The sequence below is a fragment of the Leiobunum rupestre genome, chromosome 10 (assembly GCF_980474605.1).
Source record: "Leiobunum rupestre chromosome 10, qqLeiRupe1.1.hap1, whole genome shotgun sequence".
NCBI classification, from domain to species: Eukaryota; Metazoa; Arthropoda; class Arachnida; order Opiliones; family Sclerosomatidae; genus Leiobunum; species Leiobunum rupestre.
This window is the reverse complement of record NC_143393.1, coordinates 31,191,462-31,217,690: the sequence shown is the minus strand read 5'-3', so window position 1 is coordinate 31,217,690 and position 26,229 is coordinate 31,191,462. Positions and strand designations below refer to the sequence as shown.

The following is a 26,229-nucleotide window of genomic DNA, read 5'->3' as shown; positions in this document are numbered from 1 at the left end:
CATTGCTACGTTTGTTTTGGTCGCAAAAGATATTTTTATCAAAATGGTGTACTTGCAAGTTCGATATAACACGAACTCTAACATTAGTATCCCATTCCCTTGTTTTTAAGGGACTCCTATTCACCGATCCAAACATTTGTCTTATCACGTATTAATTTCATAAAAAGGATTTTATATACATAAATAAATGATATCACTCTGAGTAATCGGTGAAGACGCTTTCCGTATAGATTACGTAATCTAGGCGTAATCTGCGCACTTCGCGTAATGTTACTGTGCGTTCTGTTCGCGAAATCTGCGCAATTCCAGTAATGTTATTGTGCGTTCTCTTAGAGTAATCTCGGAGTATTCTCAACGTAATCGGCGTCCTTCGTGTAATGTTACTGTGGGCTCTCTTCTAGTAATCTTGATGTAATCTCGGCGTAATCTGAGTACTCCGCGTCATGTGATTGTGCCATCTGTTTGCGTAATCTGCGTACTTCAAGTAATGTTATTGTGTGTTCTCCTTAAGTAATATCGGTATTAACTCGGTTTAATCTGCGTACTTGGAGTGATGTTATTGTGCGTTCTGTTCTAGTAGTCTCGGTGTAAACTCTGCGTAGTCGGCGTACTTCGTGTAATGTTATTTTGCGTTATCTTCAAGTAATCTGGGCGTAATCTGCGTACTTCGAGTAATGTTAATGTGTGTTCTCTTTTGGTAATCTCGGTGTAAACTCGGTTTAAGCTGCGTACTTACAGATTATAAAATAATTTGAATTTGAATTGAATTGAATGTTATTGTGCATTCTCTTCTAGTAATCTCGACGTAATCTGCGTACTTCGCGTTATCTTGGCGTAGTTCGATTAATCGGTGTACAGGACACACTAATGATCAGCCCCAGGGTCATAGTCCGATTGCGCAATCGGGAGTTGCGGGACAGAATATTCGTCACTAACTGACGTTACTCTCAAAATTAAAACAGTAAAACAGTAATCCATAACACTACTTGGAATGAATATCTCCCCATATCCCGGCCCTGTGGTATTTTGTGGTGGAACATTATGGGATGGGCCAAAAACGCTTATGACGCCTTAAATGACGTAAAATTCAGTGACGTGAAAGTTCTCAAGTTTGATTCGTTGTTGAAAATATACAGATTTTTTTAGTCGTCTGCTAGTTTTCACCATAGGGAAAAAATGGCAGAACCCATCGGCATAGTTGATTTTGATATTTTTCCTGTATTAGAATCAGCTATAGATGATTCATTAAAACCAATTCATGATTTAGAAAAAACAGTAGTTGGTAACCAAGCTTCAAAGAAAAGAGCGATAACAATGGTCCATAAAGATGAAGTCTATTTTCCTCCAAATCCGGAACAACGCCCTAACAGCTAAGATTTAGAAGCGTGGAGTGAAGCAAATTGTTATCAAAATCCTGTGATAGTTATCATAACATCTAACAAATTAAAGGCCATCCTATCATGATAGGATTTCAAACACGTATTCGATAGTGCTCGGCACAAAGTGTTAAAACCATTGGGTCTTTTCCTTGCATGAACCACGGACTAATTAATTAGTTCAATCATGAAGTCACTACAGTCTTTAAATCAGCGCGGACGGAACATTAAAATTTCGTTTTCTAAAAATATGTTCATTTCCGAAACAACTGCCTTCTGCCGTTTTTTAAGTTATTTTATAACTTTCTCCTTATTAATATTTTGGTCTTTCAGAACTTTATAACATTATAATCAAGACCCTAATTAGCAAGCAGACGACCGAGCGAACGATACATTAGTCATGTGGTTTTATGATAGGAGGAGCTCACACTCGGCTTATAAGCTCCGATTTCTATGTTCCGCCACAACAGCGGGGAATCCAAGCCGTTATTCATTCCAAGTAGCGATATGGATTCCTGAGTAAAGGTTTAGAAATAAAATCTGATTGAAGAATTCATGGCTGTAATGCATAAATATTGGGGATGGATAGATTTCAATGTCAAACTCCTGACACCGTAAACTCTTAACCTTTTACGCTTTACCATAAGTAACATAAGACAAGTAAGTATGAAACGTCAAATTCTTCCCCGCGAATTGAAACGCTTTACGAATTGTAAGCAGTCGCTGGTTTTGAACGTCCATATTTTCGAATTAGTTGAAAATCGCATTTCAACTCGCCAACAAACAAACCTGGCCATACTTTTTCGACAAATTCTATGATTGGAAACTACGAGAGCAGTTCAACTCGCAGCGATTGGAAAATCGAAAGCAGTTCAACTCCCAGCGATTGGAAACTTCAAGAGCAGTTCAACTCGCAGCGATTGGAAACTTCGAGGGCAGTTCAACTCCCAGCGATCCAAAAATCGAGAGCAGTTGAACTCGCAGCGATTGGAAAATCGAGAGCCGTTTTTAAAGTAAGCGATATGAAAGTTGAGAGGAAATCGATGTTAATCAGTGAAATAAATTTAACGCTAAACGATTTTATGGTTGAGGTAAATTCGATGCTAATTGATTTGTTGGTTGAGATAAATTCGATGTTAATCGATTTTAAGATTGAGATAAATTCGATTAAAATTAATTTTAAGATTGAGATAAATTCGATTATAATCGATTTTAAGATAAAGATAAATTCGATGTTAATCGATATTAAGATTGAGATAAATTCGATCATAATCGATTTTAAGATTGAAATATATTCGATTCTAATCGATTTTAAGATTGAGATATATTCGATGCTAATCGATTTTAAGATTGAGATAAATTCTATTATAATTGATTTTAAGGTGGAGATTAATCCGATCATAATCGATTTTAAGCTTGAGATAAATCCGATCATAATAGATTTTAAGATTGAGATAAATTCGATCGTAATCAATTTTAGGCTTGAGATAAATACGATGCTAATCGATTTTATGGTTGAGGTAAATTCGATGTTAATCGATTTGTTGGTTAAGATAAATTCGATGGTAATCAATTTTAAGATTGAGATATTTTCTATTCTAATCGATTTTAATACTGAGATATATTCGATGCTAATCGATTTTAAGCTTGAGATAAATCCGATCATAATAGATTTTAAGATTCAGATTAATCCGATCATAATCAATTTTAAGATTGAGATAAATTCAATCATAATCGATTTTACGATTGAGATAAATTCGATCATAATCGATTTTAAGATTGAGATAAATTCTATTATAATTGATTTTAAGATTGAGATAAATTCAATCATAATAGATTTTAAGATTGAGGTAAATTCGATCGTAATCGATTTTAGGCTTGAGATAAATACGATGCTAATCGATTTTATGGTTGAGGTAAATTCGATGCTAATCGATTTGTTGGTTATGATAAATTCGATGCTAATCGATTTTAAGCTTGAGATAAATCCGATCATAATAGATTTTAAGATTCAGATTAATCCGATCATAATCAATTTTAAGATTGAGATAAATTCAATCATAATCGATTTTAAGATTGAGATAAACTCGATCATAATCGATTTTAAGATTGAGATAAATTCGATCATAATCGATTTTCAGATGGAGATAAATTCGATCATAATCGATTTAAGACTGAGATACATTCGATCATAATCGATTTTAAGATTGAGATAAATTCGATGCTAGTCGATTTTAAGATTGAGATAAATTCGATCACAATCGATTTTAAGATTAAGATAAATTCGATGCTAAACAAATTTAATTTAAATTGAATTAGAGACTTTAATGCGATACAAATCGATTTGTAGAGAAGTAAGCCTTAGAGTAAATCCAGATGAATGAATTTGAAAATCGAGAGAAATTCAATGCCAAGGGATTTAATAACCGGAATCGTCCAGTGTCGTTCTTATTTTTGTTACGTTACTTTTGGCTTTAGTAAACGTAAACAAAATAGAATAAAAAGCTATTCCAATAGCGTGTGTATGGCGGCGATGTTTGACTGACGGTTCCGTGAAAGGGCTCTTTACAACGGCCTGAGAACTCCCACGGCTTTGTCGCGTAAAAGTTATACTTCGACCATCCGAAATATATTCATTCTCGGAGATCTGACTTTTAAATTATCAAAGAATGAATGAAGGGTCTTTTTTAAACAAGAAAGCGACCTGTCATTTGCATAAGGTTTGGTTTCACTCTTCACTCTCGCGTGATTAATCACCGTATATGGAAATAAAATTCAATGGGGCGGTCTCTCTTTCTAACGGAAAGCAATGTTCTCTCCTATCGCGAAACTCCTACAAAACGTCCCTTTTGTGTCCATTTTAAAGTACTTTTACGAGGCTTTCGGAAACTTTCCGAGAAAGTCTCCATTTTCGCAAATAAGAGTGCCGCGGCAATTAAGCGCGAATTACCAAAGACATCAATGGTACACGCGTATCCTAATTAAAGCTTATATGCTTTATAAATTTGTAAAGACGTGAAAGGAACAATCTTTCGGAGTTTTTGGTCTGAAAGAGCTTTTTCGAAGACTTTAATTTAGGGCGGCTGGCTGCGGTCACAAACTAAACGGGATTGACCGTATAATGGGATAGGCAATCGGCTAACGACCCGAGGTGATTTGAACATTTAGACGCTAAGCAATACGAAGGCCGAGACCAAATTTATCTAATCTTTGTTAGTTTTTTGATGGCAATTAATTTTAAAATCGAGAGCATTTCGATGCCCAATGTTTTCAGAATTGAGAGCATTTCGAGACTAAGATTTTAAGCTATTTGAAAGTTGAAAGAAAATTGATATTAAGAGATTTAATCATTGAGAGAATTTCATTGTCAATTGAGAGCCATTCGATGCCTAACGATTTAAATAAAAAGAGACATTCGTTGCGAGGCGACAAGAAAGTTGGGAGGAAATCGATATAAAGAAATTTAATCATTGAAATGAATTGATAGTCGAGAGAAATTCGATGCCAAATGATTTGATAATCGATAGCAATTAGATGGCAATCAATTTTGAGAAACCCAAGATTCCAGTAACAGAAAAACAATTTTTTAATAACAATTATGATTTATATTTTTAGCAATACGGTGAAAGAGTTTTTCATTATCAAACATTGTTTTATGGACCAATTATTGCCAAGACATAGACAATGGCCACGAATTCGAAAGAAAAACACTATACGCAATACAGATTGAAATATCTAAACACTTCAGATTGCTAAACACAACCAGATGTGTCTCTATAGAGGAATGTAAATTGCTAAAGTGGGGGGAGAGAAAAACTATGGGTCACTTTTTTCCACTGATTATGCTAATTCGAAACACAAATACAATATTGTCTAGACACTGGGCAACAGAACAAAGTATAATTCGATATGCGCAGTTTTTGAAATCCTGGTGGACTAATATATGGTCCTTTTCACTAGCAAGGGTCGCTTGCCCTCTCTCTCTCTCTCCTTAAAAAGACTGTCTAAACAAACTGATTGAGAAGTACTATACTAAGAATACATTAAATGAAAGTACCACCAAGAGCATTTTTAGGTAATAGAGAACGTAGAGAAGCAATATGGTCTACCATACTAAATCATAATTGAAATTGCAAGTCGGTGATTTTTTAAATATTTTTCTTTTCAATAACTGAAAATTAACCAACTATTTGCTGTTTATTATTATTAATTAATTAAATTAAATAAATTAAAAAGTTAAATTTAGGTTATATTAAAGTTACACGAACTAAATTTAAATATCTTTTCTTAGATTTAATATACACGTTTTCTTTAAAGATAAAAAAGTTCTTACGATTGATACTATATGGCATTAAGCAATAATGAAAATATATTTTATTTTGGGGGATATTTTTAGGTGGGAGATCATGATAGCGATCCTGTAAAATGGGACACGTACGTTCTCAGTAACCTAAATTCGTTCGTTGTACCCGTTTGAATAGCATATTGGCAATAAAGATTTACCGACAACAGATTATCGATGAAATTGAACCGATTATTTATCGATACTAGCTATCAAAGTTTTTTTAAATTTTCGTTTAATTAATTAATTTATACCGGTTCAAATAACGGTTAAAACTTCACCTAGTGAACATATATTTAGGTTACAAAAAATGCCAAGGCTTATCATTTAATTTTTATTTGAGAGCGATCTCACAGTAACGAGTAAGCTTAGTTAATTAAATGAACAAATTCAATTACAAAAAAGCATTGTATTATCTTCAACAGATTAGTTTTCGAATATTAAATTAGACTTCAAAGGCCTAATTATCTCTATTTGTACTATAACTAAGGCGGGTTACTCACTAGGCGAGATAGACCATTATCTACGGCCCGAAAACTAGAATGGGCTTTCATTTTCCTTGTTTTAAGAAAATTGCCTAGTTTATTTGGAAGGCTAGTTGAATATATTTCTTTGTATGGGCGCATTTGTAGTGTTATCGGGATCAAATCGAATATCAAATATTGTTTTTCTAAGCACATCAAATACCAAAACGAAAATTTAAAACGTCGAATAGATTGGTTGAATATTTCGGAATGAAAAAAAAAGGCCGGTGAACTTAACAAATGCCAAATACTATTAAGAATACCAAAAAATTGGACCTTTTGGGTTTTATAGTTTTTGTTTTAGTTTTACGTTTCTGATTTAAAAAATCCCAATCATTTACCAAAGCTGTTGGCTCGCCAGGCATTCTAGCCTGGTCATTGCGAGTTGACTTACGACGATACAGTTGTGCTTTGGGTATTAGCTTAGCTAATTATTTTTACTAGAAATCTATCAGCTAGCAGAACTATACCATGCCTCAAAACCCGCTGTTATTTGATAAATTTTGCAAACTATTTGATTATCAAATAGTTTCTACCGCCCAACTCGAACATCCGACTATTTGACTAGGAAAACATATATTCGCTAAACTTTTTCATGGCCTTTATCCGATACGACGAATCAAATATTCGATTTGGTATTCGATCGAATTATTTTGTGTAAGCTAATATCTCGCACACCCTTACTCAATTTTACGAAATCGTTTTAATTTTTTTAAGGATATTAATAATAAAATAATAATAATAATAATAATAATAATAATAATAATAATAATAATAATAATGGTTATCTCTACAAATACGAGCGCTGTCTTGAAATTTTCCATTACCCCTTCACGCCTAATTTAAGCGGAACTCAATCGAATTCTCGTCATATTTCAACTAATTAGAAATTGTTGTACAGTCTTACAATATGCCACGATTATTCAAAACTCGTTAAATTAGCGACAAATAGTTTTATGGCGTGAAGTGAAAAGTAGTTGATTTTATTATTAATTAATTAATTAAATTAAAAGTTGGCTTCTTCCTCTTCTATAATTTATATTGGGAATTTCTATGATGATATGATCATAATTTCTGAAGTGAAAAGCCGTCAAATACGGCCGAGTGGCTGCAGAGTTCAGGCAACTGATTGGAATAGGGACAGAGCTGTCCAAATTGACGCATTTTCAAAATAGGGCGACTAATTAAAGGCCGATTTAATCATACGTGACGTTTACTATAACTCACCGTTTTGTTCCTCGCAATTAGTTCGATAATTGCTACTAATTAGAAGTCGACCATCAAAATTCCGTGGCACTTTGAATGGCCACCTTTTGAAGCTCTATTTTATGGGTTCCGAAGATATTTCTGGAATATATTGCCGATGGAGCAACATGACATTTTGGAGGGTGCCTATTCTTAGTTTTTATCGGCTCTTAAAGGGAGGATAAAGAGCCATATCTATGGTGGATCAACCAGTGTCACATATTGGCCACCAGGTTTAATTAGCTTGGGCTAAAAAACAAGTATTACAATTGTTTGTTTTTTAGTAGCTGTGCTCGAATTGGCGATCTCCAATAAACGAGGGGCTAACCAGTAAGAATTTGCCTGTACACCGATTACGTAATCATTAATGAGTACAGATGAGTACACAAGTCATGATTACGCAATGAGTACACAAGTCATGATTACGCAATGAGTACACATGATTACGATGAGTACACATGATTACGATGAGTACACATGATTACGATGAGTACACATGATCACGATGAGTACACATGATTACGATGAGTACACATGATTACGATGAGTACACATGATTACGATGAGTACACATGATTACGATGAGTACACATGATTACGATTAGTACACAGGCAACCCAAAACATAAAAATTGTTACAGATGAGTAATTGAGTACGGGAGAATTCCAATGAATACGCGTGATTACATATGAATACGCGTGATTACATATGATTACGAGCTATTACAAATGATTACACGTGATTACAGATGAGTGCGCGTGATTTCATGATGATTACGGGTGATAACAGATGAGTACGAATAGTTCAAATGATTACGGGATTACGAATGAGTACAAAAGATTAGAGAAGAATACTTAATCATTACAGTTAGGGTGTACACCGATTGCGGGAAATGGTTAACCCCTTGCCAATAAACGCCAATCTCGACCATGAAAATGGTGATTCCGGCTTTGAAAATAGTGATCTCAACCTTCATAATGTTCATCTAGAAAATCTACTAAAATAACTACTAATATTTCTGGACCTTTAGGTTTTACGGTATGAAATCTATCGCGTTTGAATTTTAACACGATCGAATCCACTAACTTGGTAAGGTAGAAACACTAGCTTCAACACAATGAAACCTGCATCGAAATTTTATTAAATCTACGATTATTCTCTTTTATAATTTTTTTTATTTAAATTATTTAGTTTTTCAAATTAATTACATATGCGCTGTAGGGCTAAGTCATTGTTTGACTTGAAAACCTTTGTTTGTTTTAGATAATATTTTTATAATTCGACGGCATTAGTAACAATTTTGTTTAAAAGTTAACAAATGTAATACATAAAATATAAATAACAAAATGAAAATATTAAAACAGAAAATAACGCGTTAAAAAGGTTACAAAAAAGAATTGATTTAATAAAATTTATACATCTCTTTCCATTAGGACAGACTTAAGATCTCGTTTAAATTTATTATATTTTTTAGTTATGTCTATTTTAAAAGAACTGATTTTTGTCATGGTGGTATTAAATAAAAATATATGAATTTATTTTTATGTCTATTTTGTTTGTCAAGTAGTCTAGGAGTTTTATTCCACTATAGTAAATAGATGTAAATTTTTTATTCGTACCGCAGTGTGGAATTTCAAACATATATTTATTTCTTGTGTTGATAGGGTTTTTTTTTTAATTTTTACAATTTTTTGTTCTCCATGGTAATCTTTATGGAACTGGATCCAATGAACAATAATAGGTTTTTAATTTACAAATATTCACGTTGCTTAATTGGGGTTCTGATTGTGAAATGTATTTTTGGTCCACAATGATGGAGTTTTCTCCCACTTTACTGAAGATGGCGCTACACAACACTAGGGAGGTTTCCCGCTTTTATTTAGTAAACGGCGCGCAACGTACGCTCGATGTCACGTGTTAATTTTGGCCTCATCTATGTGAAAATGTTCGAAGAAATATACATAGATTACTATAATACGTCGATTTTTTTTTACTTGAAAGCCGAGTCTTATTTACTGACGTATTTATTTATCATTTCACAAAACAAAACTACAAGTTTCTCAGACCCAACAAGCGCTGTTCATTCTTGATGAATAAATTCCCACATTTCGACTTGTTTCGACATAAAAATATTCGGATATATTCGAAGTCCTATCCTTCAAAATGCGATAGGCCAGCCACGTCAGTAAAAATTGTAAAACAGAATTGCGAAAGATTTTCTCAAGACTTCTAAAGAATTGTTTGGATTCACAGTTATTTTATGATTTCATAAATGATCTTAAATTTTTTAAATTTCCATTAAAGATTTTCCCTTTAGTCTTGTTTCCAGGATTTAATAATAATAATAACAATCAGCTAGGCTAATACCCAAGGCACCACTTTAGGCCTAAGTTATCAAGTGACTTTTAAAGCCATTAATTCAGGTGGCTGGGTTACAATGCGTAGGAGGGTGGTGGCAAGCCCCGCATGCCACGCGAGGAAACAGCTCCCTACACCCACTATTACCGTTAACCTCAAATAGTTTTTATTGAAGGAGAAACCGAAGACATCGAGGGAAAACCCCTTAAACCAGTGGGGGCGACAACTTGAAAACTCAACGCAGAAGGAGTAGTCCCGAGTTTTCACCCAGTGCCACAAGCTGGGCTCGACCCCGGTTCCTCTTGCTGTTAGGTGAAAGTGCTAACCACTCCGCCACCCCACTATTATTAATAAATAACCTGATATTTTCTCGATTTCTAAAGATTTATGTTGATTTCAAAAATAATCTGGGATTTTGAAGATTTACATTAAAAATTTCCTTTATTTTTGTCGAAGCCATGCATGATTTCAAAGATATATCTTGATTCCTCTTGCTTTATAATTTTAAAATAATCTTCGATTTCTAATTCATTTTTAGATTCCCTGTGATTCCAAAAAATAATCTTGGAATAATTTTCTTCTAAATGTACAGCAAATGTCTCTGGACTGGCCTCTCGTCAAAAAAGGCTACATAGCGTAAACAATATACGGTGTTAAGATTATGGTCATAATTTTCAGATATCTTAAAACAATCGGTTGGTCAGGTTTAGATGTTATATTCCGCTCCCAAAGTAATCTGTATTTAATCTGTTTCTGGGTTCAAAATGATTTCAGATCAATTTAGAGTTTAAAATCAGTTTTGCATTTCAACCCATATAAACTGGTCTGATAATATCCGAACAGTTAATACAGTATTGATAAATGGTTTAAAAAGAAAAGTTTGAGAAAATGAAATTAAAACATCGAGCTAACACCAGATTTTTATCAGAGGGCAATTTGCTTGTACCTCATTTGACTACCAGTTTTGGACAAAGGCAGGCACTTTATATTGGTCCAAAAATTTATAATCAATTAGACCAAGAATTAAGACAGTAAATATATTTAAGAAAACCATTAAAATATGGATTGTCAAACAAACTATATTATATAAATAGTATTATATAATTTTTTTTAAAGTTTTTGTGTAGAGAGAAGGAAGGGAAATAAAAAGAATGGAATGAAATATCGATGTTAGCTATACTTACTAAATGTTTTCCGTACCAATGTAACGAGACCATGTATTTATTGTAAGTGTTTTGACCACCCACGTGCAAGAATTCTTTTGTGGGTGGCTATAAATCTACTATTTTATAAATTCAGATGGAATGTAAATCCATGTTATAAATTAATAAATAAAAAAAATAATTACGGATAATCTGATATCTGATCTTTTGTAATAGTTTACTCGAACCAATTAACGCTACTGTTATAAGAATCGGTTGGAAGTATCGCACGTGGCCTAAGACCGGCTGAGGTGCCTATGTGGTTCATGTGGTCACATTTGTTCTCAAAATTAGATAGAATTTGCTGTGATATTCGATTTCCACGTATATAAACAAGTCTAAGACCAAGTATTGACTTCCTCTACAGAAATATTGGTTCATACGGTCATGCACATTTGTTCCCAAAATTAAGTATAATTTGCCGTGATATTCGTTTTCCACGGACATAAACAAATCTAAGCCAAAGTAGCGAATCCCTCTTCAGATCTATTTCGTCATGTGGTAACATTTGTTCTCGAAATTAGATGGAATTTGTCGTTTTTATGAATCGTGTACTATATATAGTATACGAGTCATTATAGGCTGGTGACGTCCATGTGTGTGTGTGTGTGTGTGTGTGTGTGTGTGTGTGTGGGTGTGTGTGTGTGTGTGTGTGTGTGTGTGTGTGTATGTGAGATCGGGTATGATTGGGAACGCGAAAAAACGTAGCCAAGCGGGGGAAATTCCTCATAGTTTGCGTTGTGTAGATTATCAAGAGCCCTATACAACGGCAAATTGACGTGGCAACACAGGTTGAAGTATATTCGTTTCACGACTGCGCGCATGCGTTTTTCGGATTCCCGGCTAGAAATAAAATATAAAAAGATGGCCGAACGTCGTCGAGAAAATACGAGCATTCAGACAAAACTGGTTTAGTTTCTAGTCAAAATTAAAGATAATTCATAAATAATACAAAATCTAGTTGCAAATTGAGTTTGTGCAATAAAATAATTAGCGATTTGAACTGTATGTAATTGTAATTCGGTTATTTCTGGCTATTTCGTTGTCAATTTATCGCTAAGACTTAGATGCTTTTACATTTATACATATTTTTCTTTTTGGCCAATATACTCAGCGAAGAGGCCGGTGTAATGCTTAAGGACGCGCTCTGTCAATCTACCGGGCTTGAGTTCAAATCTCGCTTCCGCATATATTTTAGATAAATTTGTTTCTGTTAATTTTATTTTTAGTTTGAACATTTTACCTGCTTTTTATATCAAATAATTTATATTACTGAAATTCCTCGAATTAATTATCTTGTCATTTTAATTCATTTTGGAATTGCTGTATTTTTCAATTATAATTATTTATAATAGTATTTAATTTCAGTAGTATTTCCAAAAAATATTAAAAATATTAAATTACACTCTTTAAACTAAAATAACTACTAACAATAAACAATCTGAGAAAACACACGGGTACACGATTCATATTACAAAAATATATTTTTGTTTCCTTGTTTACCTATATAAACAACTCTAAGACAACTTAGTGAATCTCTCTTCAGATCTATTGGTTCATGGAAAGATGGTTACTTCGAAGGATAAGTAACTCGCTTCTGGCTCTAGCTTAGTTTAGAAGAAGTGATGTAGTCATCCATCTAATCTCGATAATGACGATGAAGGTGTAGCCGAGGCTTAAATATAACTAAAAGGGGCTCTTCGTGGTAGGTGCGGTGGGAGCGTGGCTCCATCAATTTATCCTCAGAGAGAGACCATTGTTAACGAAGGGGGGCAATTAAAAAGCCATTAGCGGAAGGAATCGAAGACTCAATGGCGATAAACGGCAACGCTTATAGAGTGCGGATTCTGAAACCCAATCCCGGCCAGATCTCTCAAGAGCAATTTCATTAAAATGCAAAGCGCGCTTCGACGACGAACACCAAATTATTCGCGTTACACTGAATTTCCCTTTCAATAAAGAATTTAATTTGACTGAGCCAACAAATATATTCGTATGGAGGCCTTAAATTTGGTAAGAACGGAATATGCAAATATTACATTTTCTGTTTTTGTTTGTTTAAATTTAAATTATTGTTAACACCTTGCAATTTTCCTTAGTTAACTTGTCAGTACTTGAACTGTCCTTCGAACTAAGGAGATAATTATAAACGGATCACAATGATATAGTAACATTTTTGAGATTAAATAGTATTTTTTTAAAAATGAAATAGTAAAATATTTTAAATTAAATAGTGAAATATTTTAAATTAAACAGTCAAATTTTTTAAATGAAATAGTAAAATATTTTTAATGAAATAGTAAAAAAATTTTAATGAAATATTAACGCCTTATTTTATTTTTAATAGTTTTAAAATTACAATAGGGCACTTTGAATAATTGGAAAATTTTAATAACTAGTAGGTGGAAATTAGTGTAATCTAAGAAGATTAAATATTGATTCAGTTAGTTGGTACGATAGCAAAATGAGTTCGCGTTGCATTCCAAAATTTGGTTATTTATCTTTTAAAATTGCATTTATAATAAATAAACAAACAGAAAATGAATATTACAAAAAAATAAAAATAAAAATAAAAATAAAAATAAAAATAAAAACGTTTTGAATATATTCAAAAGTGGTTTACTTCCATTTTGAGAGTGGCCAGGTCTCATTTAAAAAGTTGGCTAATTTGATTTAAAAAGTGTGCCACTTGATTATCACTCGCAACTAAGTAGTTGGTATGAAAACGAATATTTGTTTCGCGAATGACAAAAGTTGAATAACTTTTGATTTTGACACTGCGCAATTAAGAGGGTGAAGAAAATGGTGACTCATAATAGTTGTATAACGTGAACGAAACTTTGTTGGGATAGAAGAGTTAGAATAATAAAAGCTCTATCGTGTGATCCACGTTAAAAGAGATAAAATGACCTCCTCTATCAGCATTCTAGTGCCTTCTTTTTATGAAGAGAGCGGATTGCAGACAACAAATGAATGTCACTTCATTAACGAGGATATATATTTCGATCGCGGCCAAAGCAATTTTCGCTCGCCTCTTTTTCATTTCGAGAAAATAACTCATAACATATTAAAAAGCGCAAATATTCTTAATAAAGTTAAGGGACGTTCAGACAATATAACCTTAAAAGGCCAATAAGTTTAGCCGCGAAATATGTCCAATTAGTTTGCCGTGAATTAAGCAATGTGAACAGCGAATGTTCGTACACTTTTTGTTGGACCAACACGCATCGTTTTTTGGGTAGGTGTCCGATTTTTGGGTGTTCATTTTTTTTAGATATACAACTATTTGAAAATAAACCAATGAAATTAAACTATTCTAGTTAAGAGCATCCACGGCTATGGACTGCATTGCAAAGAGTGTTAAGTAAGGCGAATAAGTAGCCCTTAAAGGGGAATTTCACCAAAACCAAAGTTTACAAGGTTTTTTTTTACAGAATGATAGAAAATATATTAATGATTATGTCCCTGAAATTTTATAGTTATTGGGAAAGTATTTAAAAAGTAACGCAACCTACATCAAACGTCTCCAAAAATTTCAGAAATCGCGGTTGAACCTACGTGCAGCGCCAAAAGAATGAAGCGGCAAAAGTTTGAGAAAGGGCGGCGTGTAAGGCATTTTAAAAACACGATAAACTACAATCTACGAATATAACTCGGTTAAAAAGCCAACGAGTATGTCGTAGCAGACGACAGTTCCGACCGGAAAACGATAAACCGGGGAAAATAATATTTCACCCACGAGATGGCGCTGCAAGTAGGTTCAACCAAGCGGTACTGAGATTCTCGAGTCGGGGAGGATAAAACACGAATTTTGGAAATATTAACATGAAATTTTTTGTACATCCATTTTTGGACGTTCTCTATCCATTTAAATGGTTTTTAACCAATTTTAGGGTGTTGACAATTCCCCTTTAATGAAAAAGGATAAAAAGGCTTAACCCTAAACAAATTTGAAGAAATTTAAAAACTGACAAATAACTCGTAGCAAATAGGTATTCGAGCAAACATAAAGACGCGAATCTCGGACCAAATAGATCTATTCTACTTATTCGCGTTTTTATCACTTTAAGCTATTCTAACTCTTACTATCTAATATTGCTATTTTCGAAATATCAGACATAAATAATTTTGACAGGCTTAAACCTAATTTCAAAATTTTATACAGGAAACATTAAAGAAGACGACAAACAAATACGAATAGTTTGCCCTCGTGTGAACAAAAATAAAATATAATAGCTTTATTCGTAGGGTAATAAATTAATTGATATATCGGATAAGTACAACTAAATAAAAATGAGTAATTTGAACGGTACTTCACTTGAAAGCATTGTCAGGCGTTCAATTTACATCAGAATCAGATCGCTTTCAACCTGATCTAGCTTCAGCCCTAGTATATTTCTATCCTCTACTATACTAATTAAGACTTAAAAAATAAAAAGAACAAAAACTGACTTCAGTTTCCGCTTCATGGGAGCACTTTATTTTGGTATAAAGGGTGTTTCGAAAGGTTATTCAAAAATTTGAAGGAGTTGTGGGGGGCGAGTTGAGAAGTATGCCGGTTTTTTTTCCCATTTTCCTACGATGAGTTAAAAGAGCGCCAGAGAGCTTCAAAATGTGGCCTCCTAGCCCCTGGAAGTAGGCTGCAACAAGCGCAAAACCAAGCAGAAGGGAAACGCGTGTGATAGCTAAAAAAGGACTTTGTAAACAAATCGAGGTAACCAGCATTACCAGATTTTTCTGAGCAAATTATTGTAGAAAGTTTAAAATTTTTTTAGTACAACATTATAAATTATGGTACCAATATAAAATAGTATTAATTACTTTTAATTTAAAGTGTTTGTTGCAAAATATACAGATAAGTGTTCTCGTGTGGACTTCTTTATAGGGAGTGGATGTAGTCAGCATCGACCATAGAAATCGGAATAACTAACTAGAACAATTTTTGAAATTTTGTCGCGCGCGCCGATTAGAAATCCGATTTCTATAAAATTATAAATATTAGTGAGTTAGCAATTCTGTATGCGTGGTTAAAGTTTTTGAAATAAAATACTTCGCTAAATTTGCATATATTTTTTTTAGCTTTCTTAATGAAAGAAAAAATATGCAAATTTAACGAAGTATTTTATTCAAAAACTCCGATTTCTACGGTATCGACTATCGAGTGATCTGGCAACACTTGAACGTGGGCTAAATATTTCCTTGTCTGAAAGCAAATACTACGTAACTTATAGTATACTTTTAATAAGTATAAAGTTACGTGGTTTTTGCTTTCAGGTGACGATTGTATGTATAGTTGATAAGAAATTCTTATTATTTTAGTAGTAGAAATAATGTAAATATAAAAATAGTACCATTATAGTAAAATAGGTTGGAAATATGGTACATTTGGGTACTATATAGTACACTCTCAAAATAATGATAAAATACGCGAATAAGGAGATTAGCTAAACCCTAAACAAATTTGAAGAAATTAAAAAACTTACAAATAACTCGTACCAACAGGTCTTCGAGCAAACCCAAAAGACGCAAATCTAGGATCAAATAGATCTTCTAGTAAAAAACTACATAAAAACTAAATAAAATAAAAATTCTCCTTATTCGCGTATTTTATCATCCTTTGCACAGTCCATAGGTGGTTTCTTCTAACTCAAAAAAATTGTACCATTTATAAAATGATGCGATATTATGGTATTTGTACGATAATTATAGTACGTATAGCAACGCTAGTATACAACAAATTTGGGTTTATTAGAAAACTTCTCTTTTAAGTGAAGGAGAGAAAGTGAACGGCTTCGGGGAGGAGTGCGCGGCCATTGATTTTAAAGCATAAATCTCTGGGCCGCGACTGGCGGAGAAGAGCGGCGCAAAATGAATGCTGCCAGTTTGGCAGTCGACATCGAGCCAGGCTTCCGATTGTTTGGCCCATCATCAGCGCTCGTTTGAAATATGCGCCCCGATAATTGGCAAAGAGCTAGGCTCGCTTATTCTCCGAGATTTAGTCGTCAAACTGACTTCATCCGACTGAACTAACTCGTCACTGATTTGAAAGACTCCAAAATCTTGATGCATTTGTTGAGCGGAACGTATTTCGCGTTTCTTTTTGTTTCCGGTAAGTTTCGTAACTTTGTTTAAATTGGAGGGATATTCAAACTTTTTTCTGCATAGTCCAGTTACACCTTTTAAAGCGTATATATTAATTAAAATATATAAAAATATAAAAATATTAAAATATATAATTAGTTATATAGTAAAACTAATTATACATTGAAAAATTATTGAAGAGGTACAATTTAAATGATAAAAATTAAAATTTATATAGGATAATATTTTCTGAATTTATTTGAAATCGAAAGATAATATTTAGAAAATTTATATATTTTACAATTATCGATATAATTTACTTATAGGTTTGAATTTAAGTTCGAATAGATAACACATAATTGCCGAAAATAAAGTTCACAGGATACATTTTATTTTAAAAGCGCAATTTTGATTATGGCCAAAATAATAAATACTTTAATCAGATATTTGTATCTTATATTTTGTAGTAAAACAAGTTTTCTAACCCTTTGTAAAGAGAACAGGGGGTTTCGCAATTAATCGTACCAGTGCGTTGACATTCAAATATGACGATATTAAAACTAAAAATTAAATGAAAAGCCAATATTAAATCTTGCTGACCAGCCAAAAAACCTATAGTATGAACTATTCTTTTAAAAAGTTAGCACCGTTCCCATTAGAAAGGTTAACATCTAAACGGTGACTCCGTAGTATGGTCAAATCATTCTGTAGTTACTTTTGCTAGAAGTCGAAACGTTATTATAGCCTAAATGAATACAATATTTTTCCCAAAATAATGTATTTCAGAATATCGTTTCGTATAAAAGGAAATGTGATTTCCTGTAAAAACGCCTTAAAGGGGTTAATTTAAGTAAAAATGGATGGCGGTCTCTCACTCGTAATTATATTCATTTTGTTAATCAACGAACGGCCTTTTCTTTCAGCCTGGAAATCCGCTTTGCCTTCGTAATTAGGTCGTATATAAACCGAGGCGTTGTTCAATTTGTCCCTCAAACCTAATATGATGAAATGTCACGAAACTAATTAACGGCCTCTACGGCCGCTCGATTTAGTTTAATTTAGGTAATTTGCCGAGATTCATTTCGTTGCTAATAACGGCCTTCGAGCAGCAGCCCGAGGGGAGGGAGCTTTTTCGGCTCTTTCGTCGGACCCCGAACCCGGCTTTTGGGGGCAGCAGATTGACGTCTCATTATTATTCATGTTATTTTAATGCATTTGACTTCACGTTTTGAGGATGCTCGAAAAGGAAATTACGTTTTTTAAACTTAAATTTACACTTTTAGAACCATTTCTGATGGGCTTAAGAAAAGTTGAAAGTAGGTGGGAATTGCTGATTAAGTGTTGTACGTTTCGTCAAAGAATTTTTGAAATAAAGGTTTAAAACTGAAAAATTCCTAGGACTTTTTCAGTATTATCATATGTAACATAATTACCCATAAGTATGCCTCCGTATAACATTTCCATTGAAAAAATTCAATGAGACTTTGTTTCACACGGAACGTACATTAAGCGGACCCAAAAATGCAAAAACTCTTATAATCCTTGCACTATTGAAAAGGTTACCATGGAAATGAAATCATGTGATCGCGAGGCACGAGCTAAACTTGACACGGGCAAAGCCAGAAACGGGCGAGGAATTCTCACTAACTTCCGTTTCCCATAAGTAAAGTTGATGACGCGTATTTCGTCACGGAGTTGTAAGTGACGTAACTTACGTCATATCCCGTGAACAAGGTTTCATTAAAGAAAATGCTTTTATGGCATACTTATGAGTGATTATGTTACATATGGTATTATTAAATTTCGTTAGGTATTTACAAATCCCAATCTGAAACTGTATACAAAGAGACATTTTCAACATCGAAGGACTTTAAACAACATTATGCCCAGTTTTGTTCATTGGATAATTTGCAAAATTGCCTAAGCTCTCTGCAGTCGGTGACTCATTCCAATAACTTGGCGGAAGTCGCGACCAAAGAGGAACTACTTTCCGCTTGTCGGTAAGAGTACCATTGCAATTTTTCAAGTTGAGTTCTTTCCTCAGTGCAAAATAACGAAAATTTTGTTCCAGGAGGTTTAAGGACAGTCTAAAATGTGCCGATCTGCACATGAACCGTTGTTTCGGAGTTACAGAGAGGAAGGTATACAACCATGTCCTGGCAGGAGCCCGAGAGCTCATTCGAGATCTATGCATATCCGGACAAGTACAAGATGGTTTGTTTATACGCAATTTAATATAAATTATCCAATTAAGTAGTAATTCACAGTTAATTTAAGCACGACTGTATATTTCACTTTTAAAAGTTAGTAGCTCATTGAAGTAATTTCTCGGGCTGAACTTCAATAGCCGTTGCAACGAATATTAACTATAAATCTGGATTTGGAATTTCTGGCATTTGCACCGCGACATTAGACCTCGAATTTGGCATTAATAATAAGCTAGGCTAATACCCAAGGCACCACCCTAGGCCCAAGTCATCGAGTGACTTCTAACAATGTGTAGGAGGTTGGCGGCAAGCCCTTCATGCCACGCGAGCCAACAGCTCCCTACACTAACTATTATCGTTAATCTCTAAGTTTTTATGGGAAGGGGAAATCGAGAGAATTTGCGAACTCAACGCTGAAGTAGTGTTTCCAAGTTTTCACCCAGTGCCACAAGCTGCGAGGCCACAGTGCTAACCACTCCGCCACCCCACTTCCTTATATATCGTTTGATGTCAACTTATCATTTCTAAGTATGATAAAAATAGCGAATACGTAGATTAGTCCTTTATGAAAGGGATAAAAAAGCTAAACCCTATAAACAAATTTATAGAAATTTAAAAACTTACAAATAGCTCGTACCAATAGGTCTCCGAGCAAACATAAAGACGCGAAACTCGGACCAAATAGATCTTCGTGTGAAAAACTAAATTAAATAAAATAAAATAGCCAGAAATTCCAACGGTAGACCAGTTTCGTCCTATTTGGAACTCATCAGTACTTACCATGCGGGAAATCTGGCTCGCGACTGTTACACCGAAAAGAGAAACTAAGCCTAAACATTAAAAATTTCAAAACGCGTTGCGTAGCAACGGAAAGCCGATAGGGGGAGGGTGGTGGAGAATAGTATTTACGAAGTGTTAAGTTAAAAAGAACCACCTATGGACTACATTTCAAAGGATGATCCTTTGAAATGCAGTTCATAGGTGGTTCCTTTTAACTTAACTAATCATTTATAAGCAATTTAATTTCTTAAAAGTAAAAATACCCTTGAGTCAAATCACGGCAAACTTTCACCTAATCGCCGAATAGATTTTTCTTCCGGGTGGAAATTGTCACTTACCAACGCCTAATTAGTTTTTATAACTATCATTCGAAACCAATTGTTATTTTTCCTGTCGTCGGTCGCCCTAAAGGAGTCCCCGGAGCTTTTGCAAACGGGATTAATAAGGTTGGCTCTCGTATTGCCGGTTGAAAGCAAAACTTAAACTGTTTGGTTTAGTTTACTCTCGTTAGCCTGCCTCAATTGGTCCACTTGACCATAGAAAAAGGTTTTGACTTGGGGAGAGTCTGAAAAGCATTCCAAATTTATATCTCAGGTAGCCACATTACGTAGATACTACGTGTGTAATTGATGTCTCTAAGACGTGTGAAAACACGTTCGCTAAACGTTAATCATGTAACCCCTTACCACGTGTTTTACCACGAGTTTTTAAGTGTTAATTTACATTTACTTTTCGATTATGTGATGAACTAATAAAGTTACAATTCGATTATGTGACGAACTTATAAAGTTACAGTTCAATTATGTGACGAACTTATAAAGTTACAGTTCAATTATGTGACGAACTTATAAAGTTACAGTTCGATTATGTGATGAACTTTGAAAGTTACAGTTCAATTATGTGACGAACTTATAAAGTTACAGTTCGATTATGTGATGAACTTTGAAAGTTACAGTCACGTTGATTTTAGAAACAACTGTAGAGCGGCTATTGTTCGTGTATTAAGCGGCTCTTGTTCTTATATTGAGCGCTTATATTTCTTAAATTAAGTTTTATTGATCACGTATTAAGCGCTTATTGTTTGTATATTTAGTAGTTATATTTCATGTATTATGCGCTTATATTTCGTTTATTTTACGTTTATTGTACTTGTTCTATGCACTTATTGTTCGTGTTATAAGCAGATTTAACTCGTTTATTAAACGTTTAGATTTTGAGTACTAAGCGTTTATTGCTTGTGCATTAAGCGGCGATATTTCGTGTATTAAGCGGATATAAATCGTGTACTTAGCGGCTAATTTTCGTCAATTAATTGTTATTTTTCGTGTGTTAATCGATTTTTTCGTGCATTAAAGGTTTATTTTGCTCACATTATTGGTTAATATTCGCGTACTATGCGATGAAATGGCCCAAACTACATGATGATTTTTCGTCGTTGAGCAGCCAAAGCATTGCCATCCGCTAGTCCATACACGAAATGAATATCCACCAGTTCTTCCAGAGTACCCTCCATTGTTGCAGTTTGAAACTAATGAGAAATCGCGGTCCACCACGAGTTTAAATACGGTTTAAGTTTACTTTTTTACGCTGGTTACCTCGATTGGTTTACAAAGTCTTTTTTTACCTATCACCTAAATATTCGCATTTCCCTGCTGCTTAGTTTTGTGATTGTTACAGCCTATTTCCAGGGGCTAGTAGGCCACACTTTGAAACTCTCTGGCGCTCTTTTAACTCATCGTAGGAAAATGGGACAAAAACAGGCATACTTCTCAACTCGATTTTCTTAAATGATTCCCAAGATTTTCCTTAAAAATCTTCACAAAAGGTTCTTACGTTTTTCGTTAGAAAGATCTAAAAAATTCCTTAAATTATCGTTAACAAGTTATATATATTTTCCAAATATCATCTTTAGACATCCCAAAGAAAAGCCATACAAATCCAATACACTTTCCTTTGAAATTCTCTAAGCTTTTCATAGGAACAACTTCGTTTTCCGAAGATATTCCTAAAAATTACTAAAGCCACCCTAAGAAATATTATGAGCTTTTCTTACGTTTTATATTCCTACTCCATAAAATTGCTTTTTAATTTCCTTTACGTTTTAGCATCCACCGGGAATCGAACCCGGCGTTTAACCCTAATACCTATAACCACTCGTATCCAAACGAGCTGAATCTTTCCGCATTTATAGTAAATTTAGAAGCATTATTCAAGTGTATTCTATTATTTGTATATTATATTTATATTTATTTTATATGTATATTTATATATATATATATATATATATTATCCCCTCCCTTATTGAGGGAGCGCTTCTATCAAACACCCTATTTAAAAGTTGGTTCCCAATTAAATGTTTTTCGATGCGACCTCGGCTTTTAAAGTCACTAAAACGATAGCAACGCCCCTTTTAATTGATATAAGAAAAAGTCACCTACCAGTATTTGTTTACAATAAACTTATTTTTTATTTTAGAATAATTTTTAAAAATAAAAGTAAAATTCATAAATATTCTCTTCATGCCGTATATTAATTGTTATTAACTTTCGCATAAAGTAATTCTTTAGGAAATACTAACAATCACAAAAGAAAGTATTTCACACATTTATCTGAAAATCTCAAGGAATGTCTCCCAAGTCATCCCGTAAAAGTTCTGTAGTAACCAATTCTTAAGACACTCTTAATAAAATAGTTGGTTCATTTTTACCTTAAAAACATAAAAGAATTGCTGTTTAAGGAAGCTGAAGAATTGCTTGAGAAACTCTAACGAGCATATTCCCTCCAAAATCTAAGGGGATGCGTCTTAAAAATATCTTTAAATTATCTTAGGAAACCATACTGGGTATTTTTCCTTAAATATTTTAGAGGATTTATCTGTATAGTTTCTGAAGGATTCTTTCAGAAAAGGTATGTGAATATTCAGCTCTTTAAAAATTCAAATAATTGAATTTATAATTATTAAAACTTTCTTAAGAATATTTTAAAGATTTCTTTAGAATATTTTAAAGATTTCTTTAGAATATTTTAAAGATTTCTTTAGAATATTTTCCTTTGATTAAGGTTCCTTAGACCCTCCTAAATCTCCATACGGTTTTCTTAAGAGGTCTTCAGAAAGTTTTTGTAAGAGATAGCCTAGCTGATTATTATTTTTTTATTTTTAAATGACATTTGTACATTATTTTAATTCCCATTTCAGATTTTTTGCAACACGCTGATTGTTTTAAGAATATTTCCAAGGACATAGGCCAGTGCTCAGTAGTCTACGAAAAGGTTCTTCTGCTTTCGGAAAACGCCAATCAAATCAAAGATGTTGAAAAGGGTTTAAAACGAACTTGTTGGTAAGAATTTGCGTATTGCTATAATTGTTTTAAACTGTAATGTAAAGGTGAATGCAATTCGGTAGTATATATTGGTAAAATTTCATTTGCGTATGAAGTCACCAAAGGTCGAAATTAAAGGGGAAATGGTTGACAAGACCGTACATTTGATATGTAGGACTTGGTAGGTCTTCCCAAATCATTATGGTTCAGGTTACTAGGTCTGAAAAGACGAGAACCACCGTTTGACCGTAGCGATAACTATATAAAAATACGAATAAATTGAAAAAAGACCAACGTTCCTGGGTTATTTTAATTTTTTTTGGGGGAAAAACTTATTTTCCCCCCAATAATGCTTAGCTTTCCCAAAAATACGTTGGTCTTTTTTTTTGCCAAATCTAAAAAATATTAATACTTGTAATAAAAAATAACTAATATATCTTGACCTTGAAATTGGTGATATCGACCTTGAAATTGGTGATCTCGACCTTCAGAATGGTGATCTTACGAATTGGAAATGTGGGCACCCCTATTTTGGACAATAATGAACTTACCGAATTTGGAACATTTCTACTACTGATAACTGTAAAAACCGAAATGTAGATGAAATACTGAAGTTTGATGTTCATAATCATGTAATGGGACCTTTTGGTGTTCGGTCGAGTACTCAAATCCAACCAAAGTGCTCTTCCACGTGAACGAATTCCAAAAGTTAAAAATGTCTTGAGAAAACGAGGAGTTCCTTTTCCTTGGGTTTCCAAACATGTTTCGTTTTGAAAAAGGTTCCACTGGGAAATTTTGTGGCAATTTGGAAACATCAGTTCACTTTGTTTGAGGAGATAGAAAATGACCAGATTCAAATTTTATTTCCGTATTTCTATCAAGGGAAAGTCGAGGAGTGACGTAACACAAAAATAAGCTTTACTTAAAATTTATAAATTTTATACCTGTAAGAGTTGCAATGGGAAACTTAGGATATTTAAGAAATTAACTCTTTTTATTCATCTTGCTAAATCTTTTGTAATAAATCGCGTGTCAACATGTTCAAAAATGTCCTTTTTGGACCCTAAAATTACTTGTTAACAGTGTTTAAAGTAACGTCGCTAAGCGCTATCGAATATCATCGAAGATAGACCTGTGTCAAATAAGGGAAGCTAATTTCCCCGTTAAGGGTTGAAGCTTAATAATCTTTGTGGTACGTCCTGACACTCCTAGTCCTTTCCTTGATCTAAATATGAAAATGTTATTTAAATCTGACTCTCTATGATTGTTTGCCAAAACCACTGTGCAAATGGACGTTTGACATCAGTTTTCAAAGTCTAAAAAATATTTTAGGTTTTGGAAACATTTTTAATTTAAAGGACTATATGAATTGGCCGAGTGTTACAAAAATAATTGTACCCAATTTCATTGTAAAACAGCTAGATAAATATTTTAAAAATACACAAAATATCTTAACTATTAAAAATGTTTGATTCCTAAATAAACATCTTTTGTTACTTTAAGTGAGAAGTTAGACCACTAGTCTTTTTCAGGCTCATTCGCACAAGAGAACGTTTTGCCCAACGTTGTCGGTAAACAGTTGTCCAATCGTGTGGCTGGGTGTCATTATATATAAAAGATTGGCCAAGGCTTAGCAACCAATATTTAAATTTATGATTTTGATACTCATATTTTCTCAGTTCAACAAAAATTTGTTTTAATTAATAATAATTTATAATATACACCTTTGTAAATGAATATTAACATATTTTGTATTTGTACAGGATAAGATTGTAAGGTACAAAAGTACTTATTTATGCCTATTAATGTGTTGCTTTGTTATAACAGTTTACAAGTATACACTTAGAATACAGAAAAACCCAATAAATAACAATATAATATTTTTTTAAAAACCACGAAATTGGTATATTTACTCATTAATTCACGTATTTAGGCTAATGGGTAAAGTAAACTTCTATTCGAGTCAAAGCTTAATCAATAATCAGCTAGGCTAATACCCAAGGCACCACCTTAGGCCTAAGTCATCAAGCGACTTTTGAAGCCTTTTTTAATTCAGGTGGCCGGGTTACAATGCGTAGGAGGGTTTTGGCAAGCCCTGCATGCCACGCGAGCCAACAGCTCCCTACACTAACTATTACCGTTAAATAAATGCCGAGATTAGCGCATTAAAATAATGAAAGTAAACCACGCCTGTTTCTATAAGAAACATCACAACCACCCTACTCTCGCTTAGACATTCCGAGTGTCCATGTATATAATTTCCAGATAACTCGTGGGTTAAATCATACATTGGCGTGGCCACAATTTCGTCAAGGGCTGCTAGAGTCTGAGAAGGGGTGATACTTTGGTACAATCAAAGCTACGCCCAAATGGTTTCAGACACGAAAATTCCCCCTTCGCTACGCTACTGATACCAAATTAATTTTTCCATGGTTTTCAGCACGTTCCGAAGTTTTGTGCAATGCAAAAGTAACGTTTTGATTCGTCAGTGTGGTCCAGAAGCCGGTTCGTTCTTCCAAAAACATTTAGAGAAAATTTCAGATCCCTTGATTCACGAACACTGTTCTTCGTTGTCCTACAGCAAGAACGACTGTTTCCACCACGAAAGGGAATATCGAAACGAGGCGTCGTCTGCAATTGCCAAATGGTTCTACGCCACCGCAGCAATCGCTTTCATTCTCTTCAAAACGTCGTCGTCATTACTTTAATTGTGTCTAAATTAATGCTGTTACGAAATGCAGTGCCATTTTCAAAAACGAACTTCATTGTACAATATTCATTGTATTATTTTTAT

The 26,229-nt window shown here is 33.7% G+C and overlaps 1 protein-coding gene across 1 annotated transcript; it reads left to right on the top strand.

Annotated features, from left to right (window-relative positions):
* The first annotated feature begins 1,176 nt into the window (after positions 1–1,176).
* Positions 1,177–26,229, top strand: LOC149925381 (uncharacterized). The gene is made up of 5 exons (XM_090161741.1): positions 1,177–1,282; positions 18,939–19,128; positions 19,200–19,342; positions 23,312–23,453; positions 25,876–26,229. Exons 1-5 carry the CDS (start codon positions 1,177–1,179, stop codon positions 26,141–26,143), a joined length of 849 nt encoding a protein of 282 aa, XP_090017867.1. The 3' UTR covers positions 26,144–26,229.

Bases quoted from the DNA above. Each gene is read 5' to 3' on its own strand.
- LOC149925381 (XM_090161741.1), top strand. From the start codon at position 1,177: ATGGCAGAACCCATCGGCATAGTTGATTTTGATATTTTTCCTGTATTA. The intron at 1,283-18,938 runs GTAACCAAGCTT...AAATTTCGTTAG, and splicing joins TTTAGAAAAAACAGTAGTTG to GTATTTACAAATCCCAATCT. The intron at 23,454-25,875 runs GTAAGAATTTGC...CATGGTTTTCAG, and splicing joins GGTTTAAAACGAACTTGTTG to CACGTTCCGAAGTTTTGTGC.